This window comes from Lepidochelys kempii, chromosome 12 (genome assembly GCF_965140265.1).
Source record: "Lepidochelys kempii isolate rLepKem1 chromosome 12, rLepKem1.hap2, whole genome shotgun sequence".
Classification (NCBI taxonomy): Eukaryota; Metazoa; Chordata; order Testudines; family Cheloniidae; genus Lepidochelys; species Lepidochelys kempii.
This window is the reverse complement of record NC_133267.1, coordinates 1551709-1571195: the sequence shown is the minus strand read 5'-3', so window position 1 is coordinate 1571195 and position 19487 is coordinate 1551709. Positions and strand designations below refer to the sequence as shown.

Sequence of the window (19487 nt, the reverse complement as noted above, 5' to 3'; positions counted from 1 at the left end):
GCTTTGTCATGCAGGAGGTCATGGGTTTGATTCCCACTCCTGGGTCTTATAAGTGTAAGGCTGATGTGCTTGACCCCATATTGAGAAGGGAAGAAACAAGGGAGAGGGCGTGTTTCCTGGTGCACCACCATGATCCCCTCTGGCCAACTGATGGAAAGAAGCTGTCTTATCTAATCCTTGTGTGGAGATATGATGGCCACAATATTGGTAAGATTAAAAAGGGGGTAGAAGCAGAGATCCTCAAGGATGCAGATAAATCATAGAAATGTAAGACTGGAAGGGACCTTGACAGATCATCTAATCCAGTGGTTCCCAAACTGAGGTTCGCAAACCCCTGGGGGTTCACAGAATGTTACAGGGGATTCGCCAGAAAAATGTCACTCATGGCGGCCAGAGGATCCCGGGCATTGGAGGCAGCAGGTGGGACCTGGTTGCAGGGCAGACGGCCCGAGCCCCAGGGAGAGCGGGGCTGGGCAGTCGGGGCCGGCAGCCTGAGCCCCGGTGGTCAGCGGGACCCGCAGCCCGAGCTCAGTGGAGCTCAGTTGACTGGGGCAGTCAATGCGGTCCAGCAGCAGGAGCCTTGTGGAGTGCAGAGGAAATTTAAACTTAAAGGCCCTGGAAATATTCATTTTTAGGAGGGGGTTCACAAGATTTCACAATTTAGTGAAAGGGGTTCGTGGGCTGTTAAAGTTTGGAAACCACTGGTCTAGTCCAATGGTTTTCAAAGTGGGGTACGCATACTGTCATCAGGGGTACACGAGAAAAATCCTGTAATGGCAGACAGCTCACTCTAATTAGAAAGAATTGGCAATCTAATCATAGGTATATTATGACCCTATCTCAGATGGGGGTATGCAGCAGACTACATTATTTGGAAAGGGGTTCACAGCCTAAAAAGTATGAAAACCACTGATCTCGTCCAATCCCCTGCACTGAGGTAGGACTATCTAGACAATCCCTGTCTGTTAAACCTGTTATGAAGGAGATTCTGTGACCTTCTTAGGTAATTTATTCCCGTGCTTAACTATCCTGACAGGACATTTTTCCTAACGTTCATCTTAAATCTCCTTTGCTGCAATTTAACTTCTGTCCTCAGTGGTTAAGGCGAACAATTTATCACCCTCCTCTTTATAACAACCTTTTATGTACTTGAAGACTGTTGTGTTCCCTCCTCAGTCCTCTCTTCTCCAACAAACCCATTTTGCCCCCCAAATCTTTCCTCATAGGTCATGTTTTCTAGACCTTTAACCATTTTTGTTGCTCTCCTCTGGACCGTCTCCACATCTTTTCCAAAGTGTGATGCCCAAAACTGGACACAATACTCCAGTTGAAGCCTTATCAGTGCTGAGTACAGTGGAAGAATTACTTCTTGTGTCATGCTTACAAGACTCCTACTAATATATTCCAGAATGATGTTTGCTTTTTTTGCAACAGTATCACATTGGTGACTCGTTTAGTTTGTGGTCCACTATAACCCCCAGATCCTTTTCTGTAGCACTCCTTCCTAGGCGATCATTTCCCACTTTGTATTAGTGCAACTGATTATTCCTTCCTTATTGTAGTACTTTGCATTTGTCCTTATTTTATTTCATCCTATTTATTTCACGCCATTTCTCTAGTTTGTCGAGATTATTTTGAATTCTAATCCTGTCCTTCAAAGCACTTGCAACCCTTCCCAGCTTGGTATCGTCCACAAACTTTCTATTTTCTATGCCATTGTCCAAATTGTTTCTGAAGATACTGAATAGAACCAGACCCAGGACAGATCCCTACCAGACCCCACTTGATATAGCCTTCCTGAACCATGGAAAGGGTACATGCTTGGTACCAGGGATGGGGCTCTTAGGATAGGTCTACATTGAAAACATCCCACTGCAGTAAGTCCCAGAGCAAGGCCTACAGACTCGGGCTCACACTACAGCGCTAAAAATAGCCATGTAAATGGTCAGGCTCAGGCTGGAGCTTGGACTCTGAAGCTCATCTCCCTCCTGAAGCTTCAGAGCCTGAGCTCCAGCTGGATCCAGAATGGCTACATGGCTATTTGTAGTGCCATAGTGCGAGCCCAAGTCTGCAGACTTGGGCTCAGAGACTCATTGCCGTGTTTTTTGTATTTTTTAAAGTGAAGACATACCCCGAGGTGGGTACTGTGTGTTTTAAGATCCCATGTTGTTATGACAATACTCTGTCATTCCTCAATTCTGCTTCTCCTCTTCTTCATGCCATTCATCCTCACCTTGCTTGTGGCAGCTTGTCTTTAATCAGCCACTATCCCTGCATGAAGGGCTGATGGAAACATTTTCACTGAGGCTCATATTTGCAAACCTGGGGGCTTAAAGCTAGACACCCACATCCATATTTAGGTAGCTACATAAGTGTGGGGCTGGGGCCATCCTTTTGTTCTGTGTTTGTATAGCACCTAGCATGAGGGGTCCTGATCCACAAGGAGGGCTCCTATGCGCTACAGTAATAACAAATAATAAATAACAACGTAGCCGGCTTTTCAGAGATGATGTTCATCCAATATTCCCATTAAAGTCAAGAGGGAATTCCCCGTCAGAGTCTGCAGTGCAGCAGTGCATTTTCAATATAAAAAGCAGCTGCGTGTTAAAAATTTTGGGACTGTGTAGAACAGCCTGAAGTTAACATCTAAATAAACACACAGACTCCTGTGCTGCTCATACTGTCCTGGGAGGAGGGCTGGAAAGGGGAAGAGGTTTTAAGGGGGGTGGGGAGGAAGACTGTGTAATGGTAGGGGTTTTGGCCATATAATTCAGGTGTCCCAGCTGCATAGTAAATTAGCACTGAAAGAATAGATGCTTGAGGTGTTACTCCGGAGGCCATGGCGTCCTGGGAGGCAGGGAGGGAAGGTGAGATGGAATAGATACCCACAAAAGCTTTCAAACCTCTCAAAAAGTCTTCTCACAAGACAGCTCTTACCTTCACACAGTAACCTTTAGCAACCAAAAACTTGGTACTATTGATGCATCCATGCAATTTAGACTTCTCCCCCGTCTGGTGCAACCTACGGCCAGTCAGAACCAAGAGCAGAAAGCATTAGTAATGGATCCATTGCCACCTTCCCTCTCTCTGCTCCCACCCAGAACAGCGACAAGGACGGACCTTTGGATACTACTGAGCATTCAGAAGCCACCCCTAGTGTGCCCAGTTATTCTGGGACAACAGCCACAAATCAGACCTTTCCAATGGCTACAAGATAATCATTTTTTGCCTGTAAAGTGGCAAGCCAGTGAATGCCATTGTCAGAGCCGCCTAGGAACAGTAGGCAGTAACCAGTCTGTTACTGGGTGGTAGTCCTAATGATTTAGTGATGTTCTATAAGGTACTTCTGGAAACAGCAGCACCAGGTATCTCAGGAGAAAGGCTCTTTCTACCAGGCTTCAGGCCAGATTTGCAAGCCAAGGGCATCTGAGAATCTGGGCACTTTCTTATCTAAACCCAGCCTCCCATCAGTTTTCCCACTGCCTGTTTCGATATCATGGGATTTGTGGATGGTGAGGGTGACTTTAACCACGGTACCTACAACCCATCCACCCTTGCTCTTCTATAGACGAGACCAATTCAGGCATATAGTGGGACATCAGAAAATGAATTCATTTGTCTTCAGTCATGCTTGGTACCTTGTCACAGACCTAGATGCCATGCCATGCTTCCGTTTCCCCTTTTTATCATATAAATAAATCCGTCTTTGCCTCTCCCTTATTCAGGGGAATCTTCGTTTACCCACAACCATTGAGCCTACATCAGAGAATAGTCCAAAGCTTTGTTTCTTCCTTACCAGAGTCTCTTGCCTCTTCTGACCACGCATTTGCCAGAAGTCCCTCTTGTCTCTCAGACTCCACTGCTCTGGTCCTGCCCATGCTGGGGTTTAGTCTCTGGTTTAGCTACTCTTCCTCAGAGCACTAACTTTTCAGTAACTAGCCTCACTCTAGGGCAGTGGCTCTCAAACTTTTTCACTGGTGACCCCTTTCACATAGCAAGTCTCTGAGTGTGATCCCCCTTATAAATTAAAAACACTTTTTTATATATTTAACACCATTATAAATGCTGAAGGCAAAGCGGGGTTTGGGGTGGAGGTTGACAGCTCATGACCCCCCATGTAATAACCTCACAACCCCCTGAGGGGTCCCCAACCCCCAGTCTGAGAACCCCTGCTCTAGGGGGTCTCTTTCCTTCTACAGCCTACCCTTCAGCCGTCCTACTCCCTTCCCAGAGCTAGGCACAGACTGTCAGGGACAGATTCCTTTCCCACTGGCACTTTCCTTTTTATACTATCATAGCCTCCTCCTAATTCAGCTGTTTCAATTCTAATTAACTAAAGGGCACTCCCATGAGCATCTGATTGCTCCCAGGTGCAACCCATCGGGTCATCATGGGTCAGCTGGGCTCTAATTCTTCTAAAGGGCCACTGGCCCCATGACATACCTGTATAGGCCTCTGGCCGCATCCAGCGCCATCCGAATGCGAGTCTCCCAGGGGAGCTGGGGTTTCCTTGTCAGCACGTCCCGCAGGGTCCCCTTTTCACAGTATTCCATGACAATGGAGAAACAAGGACTTGAACCTGATCAAAACAGAAGCCCAGTGAATGGTGACCTGAGCTGAGGCAACTCACGTGTTTACTTCATTCTCCATTGGAAATGCAGAATCCTGATTAATGCAACTTTAACTCTGCACAGTTCAAATCAAGCATTGTCAGGAGATTCAGGAGTGACAGTTCTTAAGGCCCTTTGATGTGCCCACGTTGTGGGCAATAAAAAATATAGGAATGGCCATACTGGTCAGATTAATGGTCCATCTTGCTCAGCATGCTGTCTTCCAACAGTGGCCAATGCCAGGTGCTTCAGAGGGAATGAGCAAAACAGACAATCACCAAGTGATCCATCCTCTGTTGTCCACTCCCAAGAGACCAGACCTGACTTCTGCAACCCATGCAATCCCTGGAGTTGCTCAGATGTAACTGGGAAGAATTTTTTGTAAGGTTTACACATGGCCACCTGATGAGCAGTCAGAAATGCCCCAGGTAGCCAACGAAGGGATTTAATATTGCTATCGCTAAAAAGCCTCCACAAATTATTGATTGCACAGGCCGGGCTGACAGGAGGGGGAAAAAGAGAGCACGATTGTTTCGAAAACCCGAGCTTGGGGGGCCTCCAAAACATTTGTAACATCTGTGTAAAAATAAAGTGAAATGGGAGAGGGTGGGACCCCAGTAAACATGATGTGTCAGGGCCTGAGGGCATGTGCAAAAACCCGAAAGCACACCTTTTTAATCTCTTATGCTGCCATTTAATTCCCCGTCCCCAATTTATCAAGGGCCCGATTCTGCCACCCTCCATTCACTCCGCACAGTCCACACAGGCTGAGCTTCCCCCTTAATTTACCGATTAGCCATATTTACCTGGGGCTAGACCTGCCTTATAGCTGTGAGTAGGGGTGGTACGGAGCTGCACTGACCCAGTGGGAGCACAAGGAGGCATTGTGCTCAGGGAAGCAGTGCCTCCTGAACTTCCCACCAGGCAGGGAAAGAACACCCATTGTGCCACTCCTTGGGAGGGTATGATCCCTTCCATGGCTAGCCAGCTTCATGGACTGGTGCAGGGGGATAAGAGTGAAACTATTGGGCTGCCTCCTCCCTCCCCCTTGTGGGGTGGCTTGAGCCCCAGAGGGAGCTGGCAGGGAGCAGCCCCTGTGCTCAGTAGAGCTCAGAGACTGCAGCTGTGGCTGGCCCAAGAGGAGAGAGCACTGGGGTGAAGGTGCGTAGTGACCATGGACCAGAACTGAGGTCAGTACTTGGCTGCTGGAGTTTGCTTCACCACCATGGCTGCCACCCCCACTGTTTCCTGGGCTCTGGAGCCTTTGTCAGCCTGATCCTGAGCGATGTCCTGCCCAGACGGGCCAGAGAGAGGGACCCAGACGACGTCGCCCCCCTACTGGCTCCAGCTGAATCCCAGCCACACCCGGGGTGACACAGGATCAGATTGTAACAACAACAACTCCAGCCCATTGCAGGTAACTGCTTCTCTTTTTCCCCAGCACGAGAGTTATTACCTTTGATACCTTCTAAGGGACTGTCAGACACTTGGCTTTGCCTTCTCACTCCAGCTAAAGGGAAAGGGAACAAAGGATGTTGTTACAACAGAACCCTTATTTAATGCTTTTCCAAGGCTTCAACTGCTTTTCCTTCTTTTCTGTATCGTTAAGAAAAAAGGTTCAAGGGAATTTTAAAGGTGTGTTTGCCATGGTATTAAGCGGGCTGAGGTCTCTGTATCCCAACCTTGTCTAACCTTGTTTAATGCTGGACAGTGACTGGGTTATGTTTGGCCCATATATTCCATCTATATTCCATCTATATTCATACAACTTTATTGGGTCAAATGCTAAATGACATTTAGTATAAATAAGAATGCTAAAGCAGCTTTTATTTGAGGTGAAAGTGCACTGCTATGGGCCATGCACTCACTCTGGGCTTGGTCCCCCGCAGTGTCCACTTTCCCTTGGAATGCTTTTGGTCACAAGGAATGAATGGAAATGCATGAAAGAGTAATTGATGATGAACCTTTAATTATATTTAGCAAAATACTATATTATATATAATTTTACGTAGCCTTATTCCGTTAAATGGAGGTCTGTTTCCAACTCCTTCTCCCATTGGCCTCTCACATGTCCTGCTTAGAATGAGGGCATCTGCTTGTGGATCTCAACAGGTTTTGCCAGAAAATGTACATCTCAGACGGGAATCTTCTACTATGTCCTCAGATCAAGAAACTGAATTATTGGTCCATGATGAGCTACAGCTGACATGCTGGAATCTCTGACTGGACAACAGTGTCCCCTGTGGCAGAGTAGGTGATTCAGTGAGCCCCACAAAACTTAATACTAACTATGCAGAGAGAAGTGTGTGGGGGTGTGGTATCTCTCTTGTACCACCAATGACATTTGGAGTTGTATCCTGCTCTCTTCCTGGCATTGGCCATCTAGAGAAGGGGAAGTGAAAGATTCCAAGTCTGAAGTACAACTCAGAGAGAGAAAAGACCAAACTTGCCACACTGCATGTAAAAGAGCTCCAAGTTACATCTTATCATCAATAAAGCCACTGGTAAAAATCAACTTTGTTCCAAACTAAGACCAATCACATGAGCTAAAGAGTTTGAGAAGGAAAAGGTGCGAAAACCATTGTGGAGCAATTCAGAGAGGCTTGAATCACTTCAACACCCTTTAGAGTGTGTGCGTCTCTCTTTGCAGATCACTTAACTGTCCCCCAAAGTAGACACTACATTCCTAAGGCTGTTATTTAAACAGTAAGAGATCTCCAAACCAGGGTTGTTCTAAAGCCGCTACAAGTGTGGGACTCTATCAATCATCCTGTGTCTGTGCCAGGCTGTCAGAAAGATGCAGGCAAATGTGTTAAAATGGGGAGGAGAAATAAACTAGATCAGGCGTTCTCAAACTTCATTGCACTGCAACCCCCTTCTGACAACAAAGTTACTACATGACCCTGGGGGGCAGAGGGGAGCAGAGCCCGAGCCCCACCTCCCTGGGTGTGGGGAGAGAGGGGCCCACATCCCAAGCCTCACCACCCCAGGTGGGGGTGCAGTTCAGACTTCAGCTTCTGCCCTGGGTCCTAGCAAGTCTAATGCAAGCCCTGGCGACCCCATTAAAATGGGGTCACAACCCACTTTGGGATCCTGACCCACAGTTTGAGAACCGCTGGACCAAATAAACCAAAGTTTGATGTAATTTCTGTGAAAAGTGAAGTTAATGGAAGAAAGCAGTTTGAGAAGGAAGTTAACTGGCAAATCTGTTTAAGAGCTGTACTTCCTTAAGGGCAAGTAACAGGCTCTGAGCTAACTCGCTTAAATAAAAGGGAATGGCCTCTCCCCTTAACTTTCCTCTAAAACCCGAAGAGAATTGTTTTCTAAACTTGTTCAATATGAATTCATTACTAATTGCAGTAATTGGCGAGCCAGATAAATTGAACCAGTGCGTTATCTCAATTACAACCTTAATTTGACCATTGTAAATTAGGTTAGGACAATTATAAGTTAAATTAACCAGAGACATGTTGCTTAAACTGATATTTGTTTGCCAACTACTTGCTTAATCTTTTAGTGCATTCATAAGAGATACACTGAACTGGTTTGTATCTCAAAACTTCAATGCAGACAAAGTAACCTACATAGGGGAAAAAGGTAAAATCATTAAAGATCATTCCTTAGCCTGTACTATAGTTTAGTTACTTAAAATAACATTGCATTGTTCCTGCAGGAGACAGCTCCCAGTGTCTTCCTTCTTGTGGAATCTGAGCAAGGTTCAGCCACAGGCTGGCCCCATGTCACTTAGGGGAATGAAAAGCAGACACAGCTCAGCTCCACTTTGCTGGATATGTACTATTGGAGTCATGAATTCCTGCGGAAAGTGGAAAGGGGTGGCCAGAGCAGGACCCTATCCCTTCAGGTATTTTCTTGGCCATGCCAGCTGTGGTATTACATCATGGGCCTTCCATCCCTGTTGGCTGGCTTTGGCCATATCTCATCATACCCATCCGGGCTGTGGCTGTGTCACGTTTGATGTGACAAGTGTGGGCTGATGTCTGGACTCGTACATTCAGGCACCTCCACTTGTGCAGCAGCAGGGGTGACAAACGCTGTGCTAGGAGGTGGGTGCAAAGAGGTGACATGGGAGCCTGCTGTGGAGAGTCAGTGACTGAGATCCCACCACACCGGGGCCCCTTACCGCTCTCATCGATGCAGATCCCGTACATACGAAGGATGTTCGGAGACTCAAACTTCTTCATGGTTTCAATCTCCTTCCTGAAAATCTCCCTCACCTTCCTGCAACAGGCAGTAGAGCAGTCAGGCCTCTGGCCAGAGTGAGTCTGTGAGAGCTGGTGGGGGCAGGGACAACCCCCTCCTCCAATACAGTCCAATGTGGGCTAATCTTGGTAACATGGCCTCCAACCCCATTCCAGGCTTCCTCCCCAAGCTTGAACTATAGCAGAGAGCAAGCACACAAATCCCCCATTAACTGCATTTTGCTATCTTTGTAGTTCTCTAAAGAGTAGCCACCTAAGGATACCAGTGGTTTCCTGCTCTGTGAGACTTCCCAGCATGCACCTTGCTAGCAATGTGGCAGCCATCACTCATTGGCACTGGAGCCTGGTGTCCATGCTTGTGAGGAGTAATGCACGTCCATTCCCCTAGCATTCCCCTAGCATTTTCTTTTCAGTACCCTTCACCCACCAGGGTTCCTTGAAAACCGCAGAGAACCTCTGAATATTGGGAGGAAGAAAGCAAACAGCTCTGTCCCACACCCCCCACCATAGCAAGACGCCATGTCTGAAGATGAATGGCAGATGTGATGGCACCAGCAGAAGGAATGCTGGGATGTGTCAGCTGGTGAGTACTTGGGGCCTGATCTCTGGGGAAGGAAAACTAAGTTAAAAGGAGTAATGGGCTTAAATTCTCCCACAGCCTGTCAATTTGGGCCTTCTGCATCCAACGAGGATGCCTATTTGTGTGTAAACTCCAATGAAGTCCCTTGTGTCCATCTCCAGGAGCTGCACTTTTGGGAATCAGATCCCATTGCATTTTCCAGGCAAACTAGGAGACAACCCCAGGATCCTGCCCAACATGCCCTCTCCCCACAGGACAAATTCTAGTGTTTAAGTCATGGGTGGGCAAACTTTTTGGGCTGAGGGACACATCTGGTTATGGAAATAGTATGGCGGGCCATGAATGGTCACAAAATTGGGGTGCAGGAGAGGGTGACAGCTCTAGCTGGGGCTGTGGGCTCTGGGGTGGGGCTGGGGATGAGAGGTTGGGGATGCAGGAGGGTGCTCCGGGCTGGGACTGACGGGTTCGGCAGGCAGGAGGGGGATCAGGGCTGGGGCAGGGGGTTGGGGTGCAGGCTCTAGGCCTCAAGCAGCTCCCGGAAGCAGCGGCATGTCCCCCCTCTGGCTCTTATGGGGAGGCATGGCCAGGCAGCTCTGCACGCTGCCCCATCCGCACGCACCATCCCTGCAGCTCCCATTGGCGATTCCCAGCCAATGGGAGCTGTGGGGGCAGCGCCTGGGGCAGGGACAGCATGCGGAGTGGAGCCCCCTAGCTGCCTCTACACATAGGAGCCAGAGGCGGGGCATGCTGCTGCTTCCGGGAGCTGTGCAGAGCCAGGGCACGCATGGAGCGGGGCAAGCTCCCGACCCCGCTCCCTGGCTGGAGTGCCAGAGCAGGGCAAGCCCCGGACCCCGCCTCTTGAGGGGAGCTCGAGGGCTGATTAAAACGTCTGAAGGGCCAGATGTGGCCCCTGGGCTGTAGTTTGCCCACCCCAGTTTGAGTTATTATAGTTAGATTGCTGCTTTTGGTTTCCCTCATCTTTGTGGTTCTTACTCCGCCTTCCCTGCATAACACCAGACCGGCGCACACAGAGAGCAGCATGTTTTGCTATCAACTTTAGCAGGGAGAAAGCAAAGCTACTTTGTCAGTGCCCAGTTTGTCTCCCTGCTGAAGAACCCCCTTTCTTCAGTGTCAAGGCCTTTCTCAGTGATTGAGGGAGAGGATGACAGCAGTCCCCTCCTCAGTAGTTACATTCTTGTTGGGACCTTTGCTAAATAACTCACTCAGTGGAGGTAATCACAGGGTTTTTGAAGACTTTGATAGCAACAGGGTACTTGTAGAATTCTCCTTTGTAGAGCGTGTGGCTTTTGGATTCCATCAGGAAGGTCCATGAGGTTTTAGTGAGATCCTCCATCCTAATCTCAGTGATTTCCTCTCTTGGAACAGCATTGTCCTTTTTCATGACTGCGTCCTGCACTGGGACAAAGGGAAACAAAGAGGGGGTTTTAAATGATGCTCTTGGTAAGAAATCTCTTCCTCTGGCTATGCTATGGAGTCCATGCCAGCACACTGCCCTTTTGTTGTTGCAGTGTACAACGACAGAAGGAGTTTTTCTGCTGGTGTAGAAATACCACCTCCCCAAATGACATTAACAGCTTTCATAAGCATAGCTGTGTCTATACTGCGGTTTTTGTCAACATAGCTGTGTCGTCAGGGTGAGGTTTTCCCCCGCATATCCCCGATTGATGTAGCTATGCTGCTGTAACTTCTAAGTGCAGACCAAGCGTCTCTCTGCCTTCCCAGCCTGTAGGAGAAATAACTTGCTTATTTCATAATTTGTTGTATGGATGGAGGCACTTGACCTAATCTAGCCAACGAGTTTTTTATACGTGCTCATCACCACAGCATCCAGATTTAATGATTCAATGGCATCTTCCCACATATGTCCTTAGTTTGGAGACACAATGGCCTGTCATAATTTGTCTCTGGATAAACGAACGTGGGGTGGAGGGAGCTCCACATGTCCTATAAAGCTGCTATATGGCTTCCCTACGGCTTGTTGCAACTGTGCCATAATGGAGAACAAGGCCTATGCAGTGAGATTTCAGGGCTTTATCTCATAGACTGAGACTTTAAGACCAGAAGGGACCATCATGAGTCATTATGAGTCAGCAATGTGCCCTTGTTGCAAAGAAGGCTTACAGCATATTGGGCTTCATTAGTAGGAGCATTGCCAACAGATTGCGAGAAGTGATTATTCCCCTCTATTCGGCACTGGTGAGGCCACATCTGGAGTATTGCGTCTAGTTTTGTTCCCCCCACTACAGAAAGGATGTGGACAAATTGCAGAGAGTCCAGTGGAGGGCAACAAAAATGATCAGGGGGCTGGGGCACATGACTTACAAGGAGAGGCTGAGGGAACTGGGCTTGTTTAGTCTGCAGAAGAGAAGAGTGGGGGGGGGGGAGGGGAGATTTGATAGCAGCCTTCAACTACCTGAAGAGGTATGGATCTTGGCTGTTCTCAGTGGTGGCAGATGACAGAACAAGGAGCAATGATCTCAAGTTGCATTGGGGGAGGTCTAGGTTGGATATGAGGAAATACTATTTCACTAGGAGGGTGGTGAAGCACTGGAATGGGTTGCCTAGGGAGGTGGTGGAATCTCCATCCTTAGAGGTTTTTAAGGCCCAGCTTGATGATTTAGGGATGATTTAGTTGGGGATTGGTCCTGCTTTGAGCAGGGGGTTGGACTAGATGACCTCCTGAGGTCTCTTCCAACCCTAATCTTCTATGATCATCTAGTCTGCCCTCCTGGACATTGCAGGCCCATAACCTCTGGCTGAGTGACTGAAGTCCACAAATCTTGATTTAAAGACTTCGTGTTACAGAGAATCCACCATTTACTCTAGTTCAAACCAGCAAGTGACCTGTGCCCCATGCTGCAGAGGAAAGTGAAAACACCCCAGCGTCCCTGCCAATCTGACCACAGGGAAAATACCTTCTCAACCTCAGTTATAACAATCAGTTAGACCCTGAGCATGTTGTTGAGACCCACCAGCCAGACACCTGGGAAAAAATTCTCTGTAGTAACGCAGACCCATCTAGTGTCCCATCTCCTACCCTTGGAGATATTTGCTAACAGCAGTAGTGAATAGGCCATATGCTACATTGTAGGCTGTCTCATCACACCATCCTCTCCATAAATTTATCAAGCTGAGCCTTGAAACAAGCTAGGTTCTTTGCCCCCACTGTTCCCATGGGAGGCTGTTCCAGAACCTCACTCCTCTAATGGTAACAAACCTTTGTCTAATTTCAAACCTAAACTTGTTGATGGCCACTTTATATCCATTTGTTCTTGTGCCAACATTGACCCTTAAGTTAAATAACTCCTCTCCCTCCCTAGTATTTATCTATCTGATATATTTATAGACAGCAATTATATCTCCCCTCTGCCTTTGTTTTATTAGGCTAAAGAAACCAAGCTCCTTGAGTCTCCTCCCTTAAGGTAGGTTTTCCATTCCTCGGATCATCGTAGTAGCCCTTCTCTGCTCCTCTTCCAGTTTGAATTCATCTTTCTTAAGCATGGGAGACCAGAACTGCACACCGTATTCCAGGTGCGGTCTCATCAATGCCTTGTATAACGGCAGGTTTCAGAGTAACAGCCGTGTTAGTCTGTATTCGCAAAGAGAAAAGGAGTACTTGTGGCACCTTAGAGACTAACCAATTTATTTGAGCATAAACTTTCGTGAGCTACAGCTCACTTCATCGGCAATAACACTTCCCTGTCTCTCCTGGAAATACCTCAACTGATGCATCCTAGGATTGACTTAGCCTTTTTCACTGCGCATCACATTGGCAGCTTATAGTCACCCAGTGATCAACCCATACACCCAGGTCTTTCTCCTTCTCTGTCACTTCCAACTGATATGTCCCCAGCTTATAGCAATAATTCATGTTGTTAGTCCCTAAGTGCATGATCTTGCACTTTGGACTATCAGATTTCATCCCATTTCTATTACTCCTGCTATCATTAAAAGTGCATCTATTCCCACTTTCTCTCATACCATGAGTCACTAATGCCCAATACCAAGAAGGTACCAGAACTATATTGCAGGAGCTGGGTCTCAGGAGCTAGCCAAGTAGCCTGGGGGTGACGCTGTGCCCTGCCAGGTGGGAATTGCTGAGTCTGCGTGTGTCTGGCTCTTAGCGCTTACAAGACATAAAGGAGCAGACTGAAATCACATCATTGACGACTCAGGGTGGCCAGTACGTGAGCAGTACTGAAACTCCTTGAAGGTGGTTCAGCCCTGCCCTCCTGGAAGGGGTGGTGGGGAGGGATGCAAAGGCAGCACAGAGATGCTTTGTCGCAATGGAGAGATCTAGCCTTTAATGATTCCTCCCCTCCCATTCCACACCAAGGTAACCCCTCTGGGGAAGACTTCTGCTGTGGGGAGGATGAGGACCCTGGATGGATGTTGTGTGGGGTTTTGCAGGCTTGACAAGGTAAATAAGGAGCCATCCAACATAGGAAGCAGAGCTGAACTTGAAAGGAGCCTGTGGAGGCACCAAGTACTCCACCTATTCTTAATCCGATCCATCAGGACTGCAAATCCCTCCACTGAACTTGCTTACCCTGAGCCTGGAGGATGATTATTCATTGTCAGCAGTTCGCAGCCCACCCTTGCCCTGGGAGGGGTATTCCGGAGGGGAGAGAGGCCTGATGGTAACTTACATTTTTGCATCATTTGGCGAACTTCTTCCACCCTGCTTCCCACATCCTCCACCTTTGTTCCCACATGTCTGACATCATTATGGACATTATCCACTGCATCTTTGGTCTCTGTACTTCCTAGGGGAAAGGAAGAAGCAGAAAGTCAAAGTCATTAAAGGAACTTGTGAGATGGATGCTTGTTGAGCACCATTGGGGTTTGTTGCATGGCATAGTCTTCCACATGGTCTGGGCACCAGGGGACTGACTGAGTGTACCCTGAGACTGGGCTGTGTGCCAGAGAGGTTTAGTGGGACTGGCCTTTCATGCTGTTAATTTTTCACCCGGCTTAAAGTGCAGTTCTGCTCTGAAAAGTGACTCCATGAGAATGGCCCTGCCGGGCTCCTTGTTTATTTTCTCTTAGCAACTCTAGAGCCAGTGTGCTTAGTGTACAGGGGAAAACATCTGACCTGCAAACTTGGATCTGAGAGTCACGCTAGGCTCTTCCCTTCTTCCATGTCAACACTGAGACTCAAATTAGGATCTCAGCAACACCTGTCCCAGCCCAATTGTCTTCAGTGTAACTGTCTGGGACGTAGTAAATAATGCAGTGGATCTATCCATTTTCTCAGACACCTATCACCATGGTACCTAAGCACTGATGCAGAAGAAGGAATCAACTTCAGCTCCCTCTCCCATAGCTGTGTTGACTCAGCAGAGCCAACGCAGGAATAAAAAGCAGAAGAACGTATCATTGTCAGCACAATAACCTGGCAGCAGATCTGCTGAGTGTGAAGAGGCCATTTTTTCATCATTGCTTTTCAGAGTAGAACAGTGCTGTATAAGGCAGCTATCGCCCCCTCCATCGCTGTGCCAGGTCTTAGAATGCTGCCAGCCCCCAATATCTTTTGGAAGGTTTGAGGGTGGCATTTTTAGTTGCACTTTTGTAACTATGGGACTTGGATCGCCTAGGTTACATAGACGCCTGTGAAAATCCCACCCGCCAGCACCAGTCACTTCCTGGTTCACATCAAACAAACACCTCCTCCTTGTGGACCATTATTTTGCTACTTTGAAACCTGAATCTGCGGCTGCAAGGTCACAGCTCTAGCGCTGCCCTTCCCACCACTCCAGGTCCAACCCCAGCCCCTTCTGTACCTGGAAATGTATCACTTCAGAGAAGCCAGAGCCCTGAGGTTTCTTTTAGATTCAGAGATTCCAAGGCCAGGAGGGACCATTGTGATCATCTACTCTGATCCCCTGTAGAGCACAGGCCAGAGACCTGCCCCACAATAATCCCTAGGGCAGATCTTTTAGGGAAACATGCCATCTTGGTTTTAAAATGGTCTGATGGAGAATCAACCACAACCCCTGGTAAATTGTTCCAATGGTTAATTAGTCTCGCTTAATTAACTCCTTATTTCCAGTTTGAATTTGTCTGGATTCAACTCCCAACCATTGGATCGTGTTAGACCTTCCTCTGCTGGACTGAAGAGCCCATTATTAAATATTTTTTCCCCATGTAGGTACTTATAGATGGTAATCAAGTCATCCCTTAACTTTCTCTTTGATAAGGTACACATATTGAGCTCCTTGCGTCTATCACTATCAGGCAGGTTTTCTAATCCTTTAATCATTCTTGTGGCTCTTCTCTGACCCCTCTGCAATTTATCAACATCTTTCTTCCATTGTTTGGCACTAGAACTGGACACAAGATTCCAGCAGCGGTCACACAAGTGTCCTGTGTAGTAGGTGCCGGTGCCCACTAGCCTGCCAATAGACCTGCTGGTATGGTTAGATCAAGGGTAGAGGAATAGGTCTGGGTCCTGTGTTCTTGAAGGGCTCACAGAAGTGGTAGAACTGCATCAGCCAATATCACAACATTGTGACACAAATGGCACATCATTGATCTGGGTCCCTTGTAGGCTTAGCCTGTTCCTGTTTGAATGTGCAACCCTTGGGCCAAAGCTGAACCTTGCAGCAGAAAGAGGAAGTGGAACCAGACATGCTGGCTCCAGCCATCCCAGCTAATTCCCAATTGTAAGGTATGTGAGAGTCTTAAAAATGCATATTCACTTGTGAGCAGCTCCTCCCAGAGGGCTTTGTCATCCTTGGTGTCCTGGCTGTCCTCCCTGCTGCAGGTGTCTTGCTGAAAGGTCTCGAGGAAGGACTGTTTATTCTCAGCCTGCAGCAGGAGGGAGAGCCCTTGAGCAGCATCCCCAAGGCGCTCGTTCACTCGCGCAAACCCCTCCACGACATCGTTGGCTTTCAGGAACTTCTGCAGCCAGTTCGTCTGGCTGTACTTCTTCACCAGCTCCTGGGCCTTCTCCAAGGTCTCCAGCAGCTGCTGCAGCGTCTCTTCTACCTGGGAGGAGATTTGTTTCGGAGGCTGTGCCCTGAGGACCTCCACAGGCCTCAGCAGGATGTGAACGCGGTACACGAGACGGCGGCACTGGTGCTTACAGCACTTCACTTGTTCGCACTGGGCGTAGATGATGTGGGCCACATTCAGGACCTTCTCCACTACCTCCATATCTGAAAGGAATGGGATTCAGCTATCAGTAACATGGCACGCCCTGTGCTGGGGATTCCTAGCTCCCAAGACCATTATGACCATCTGCTGTGACCTGCTGTATCCCACAGGCCTACCCCCTAATAGCTGCTGTTTGAGCTAGAGCCTCCATCCAAGCTTGATTTAAAAATGGCCAGTGATGGCGAATCCACCACCCCTTTGGCATGGGAAGGGGATGTTATTTTCCTTTATTGCTTTTGTTTTGAAGTGATAGGATTTATATTAGATAAATCCCCCCTTAGTCTCTTCCTACCCTTAGGTGCAAGAGCCTTCTCCTCTGCAATCCCTGCCAGGTGGGACAGCATCCCTGTACCTCTGCCTCACTGACCAGTGACAGATGAACCTCCCAGGGAGCTGAAATTCAGGCCTATGCAGAGGGCTAGCACTAAGCCCCAGTGTTCTGTTTAAGTCCAGCTTAAGTCCTGAGGGTGCCATGGGCTTGTGCAGGCTTTCTGCCACAGGGATGACTTTCACCCCAGGTTCGCAGTTGGGGTTCATTTTGGATGAGCATGTGAGCAGTCAGCTTCTTGTGCCAACTGAGTCTGAGCCACCCAACCTTTCTGAGGCTGGTAGTAGAAGTCCTGTGCACCAACTGAGGCCAACTGAGGCAAGGGCCAAAGATGTGTCCAAATATTTCAGAACCTTAGATGCAGAACTGGACAAGGGTCAGACTGGGTACATTGTGCAGTTACCACATTGGCATACATACACATACACAGAGAGAGAGAGTCACACTTTTTGCAAGCTCAATTCTAAAAATCAGGCCCCAGAGATTAGAAGGGGTGAAAGGGCTTCTGATATTTGTGTTTTCCCAGACCGATCTGCCCATCCCTCATAGACTTTTCCAACAGACTCTGAAAATACCTTTGCCTAACATATTTTTATATTTCTCCCTCCCTCCCTTATTCTTCTTATAACAGGGCACTTTATTTACCATACGTCTTCACGCAGTTGCGTTTTAGATATCGTGTACTATGTTCTGTCATTTCTCACCATGTTTAGCGCTGCTCCTAGAAAATATGCTCTCTGTAGGAAGGCTATTCATTAACATGTGAATGCATTGTACTCTATAGCTGACACTATGCTACACCAATGAGATGTCAAGGTTACTGAGTTACATTCTCAAGACAGACACATTTGCTGTGCCTTGGACATTCCCTCCATGAGGCTGCACACCCTGCTTGCCACAGGATGACTTTATCTTTCATTGTTCAAAGCAATAATAGTCTCCAGGGGCCAGATCCTCAGCTGGTGTAAATCAGCATTGGTTTCAATCAAATTACGCTGATTTAAACTAGTTGAGAGTCTGGTCTGATTTGCCCCAATCTGAGCTCCCCACTCATTTTTGTAATTCAGCCTTTACTTAGGTGAAACTCACCGTGGAGTCAGCGGATGTTTGGCCTGAGTCAGTACAGAATAAGGACCTCAGGGACTGGCCCATCATCAAAACAAATAGACCACACGTGCCCTTCTATTGGAGGGCCTGCTTTGCTGCCACCCGGCCCACCCCTCCGCCCAGCCAAATATGCACTGGGTGGGGAGAATTCCCTGTGAAGCCTGTCACTAGCAGGCCATACGGTCACAACTGAGTAATGCTTTGTTCCCCACTGGCCCTCTGAGGGCACAGTGTGACCCTGCTTAGCCACCCCTTTTCTGAGCATCCTTGCAGTCAGCGATGCAAACATGGACCGCAGAAATCTGCATATTCGGAGCCCACCCACAGAGACCGGGTCACCAGAATCCCAGGCAGCCTTTCTGGGTACTTTCCCTTCTGTTGCCTGTCTGCCTTCTCTTTCACTTTTGAGGCTAGCCAAAGGGCTTGCAGTCAGAAGATGACGCCTCCAAAGCTGGGCAGAAAAGAGAGCTGTCTGGGAGCAGCTGTAGCCTATCCCAGGAGCCTGCCTGGCTCTAATAACTCCATACTTTGTGTCTCGGTCAGGGCAGAGGTTCAACAAAAGCATTTTAAAATTGTAACCAGTTTCTCTTCCCTTCAGAGATCAGCCTGGCACTTCCCAGCTCAAAGCTCCTTCCTCTCTTCAGTGTAGCAATCAAACAGACAAACTTACCTGATCCCCTGCCAAGCTATTTCTGTCCTTGATCCCTTCTCTTGTCCGAGAGACCTACCGAGTATCATAGTAAACTTTTGAGAAAGTCCCTCTGCTTGTCTCTCTCCCAGTTTGGCCCCTCCTCCCTGACGAAATTTTAGGATTATGCAATTCTGCAAATCTGTTTCCTCTTACAGCCATCTCTGCATTGGACGGAAGTTAGTGGCTTTTCTTTTCATGCAGGAAATTGTCTGTGGCTTTTCTCGCTCTGGCCCTCAAGAGAAAAGGGATAGGGCAGATCGCATCACTTGTTCGTTGTTATTGTTTTTAAATAAAAGAGCGCAGAAATAATAATGCAGGAGGAAAAGCTAAATTTAACAAGGACCTAGTTGGTGGCCAAGAGACCCAAACTCTCCAGAGAGATCAGCCCCTCTCTATGAGCTATAGCATGTTCTGATGTAGCTTAATGTCATTTTAAACTTCTTTAAACAGTAGGGGGCCAGGATTCACCAGATCAGTCAAGGAGCAGCTGGTGCAAGTCCTGTGGGGGTGGGCAAAGATTGATTTTAAGCCACCTCAGTGCCTCTCCAGTTTTGGAGCTTCTAGACACTGGGTCAGTTTCCTCTATAAATTAGAGCAGACTTTGGGCTGCTCTGCTGTATGCCAGTTACCAATGGCCCCTGAGGACTGATCCAGCAGCAGCAGATAATCAGCAAGACACAAGGGTGCCCTGTGCCAGGAGGGAGGGAAGCAGAGGGGGTGCTGCTGTGAAGAGTCTCCTGAACAGATCCTCCATCTCTTGGGCTGCTTTGCT

General features: G+C 48.0%; 1 protein-coding gene across 4 annotated transcripts in view; it reads right to left on the bottom strand.

The window, feature by feature from the left end:
* The window catches only part of MLKL (mixed lineage kinase domain like pseudokinase), a 28256-nt gene extending 9446 nt beyond the window's left edge, over positions 1 to 18810 (bottom strand). For 2 of the 4 annotated variants that reach the window (XM_073307095.1, XM_073307092.1), the window contains exons 1-8: positions 18695 to 18810; positions 16133 to 16591; positions 14081 to 14197; positions 10634 to 10826; positions 8752 to 8849; positions 6067 to 6120; positions 4444 to 4579; positions 2938 to 3022 (exon numbers count right to left, since the gene is read on the bottom strand). In XM_073307095.1, coding sequence (XP_073163196.1) covers positions 2938 to 3022; positions 4444 to 4579; positions 6067 to 6120; positions 8752 to 8849; positions 10634 to 10826; positions 14081 to 14197; positions 16133 to 16589 — 1140 coding nt within the window. In that variant the 5' untranslated portion in view covers positions 16590 to 16591; positions 18695 to 18810. The remainder of the gene's footprint in view (positions 1 to 2937; positions 3023 to 4443; positions 4580 to 6066; positions 6121 to 8751; positions 8850 to 10633; positions 10827 to 14080; positions 14198 to 16132; positions 16592 to 18694) is intronic. The other 2 variants (XM_073307093.1, XM_073307094.1) reach the window with 2 other exon arrangements.
* Between the last annotated feature and the right edge of the window lie 677 nt (positions 18811 to 19487).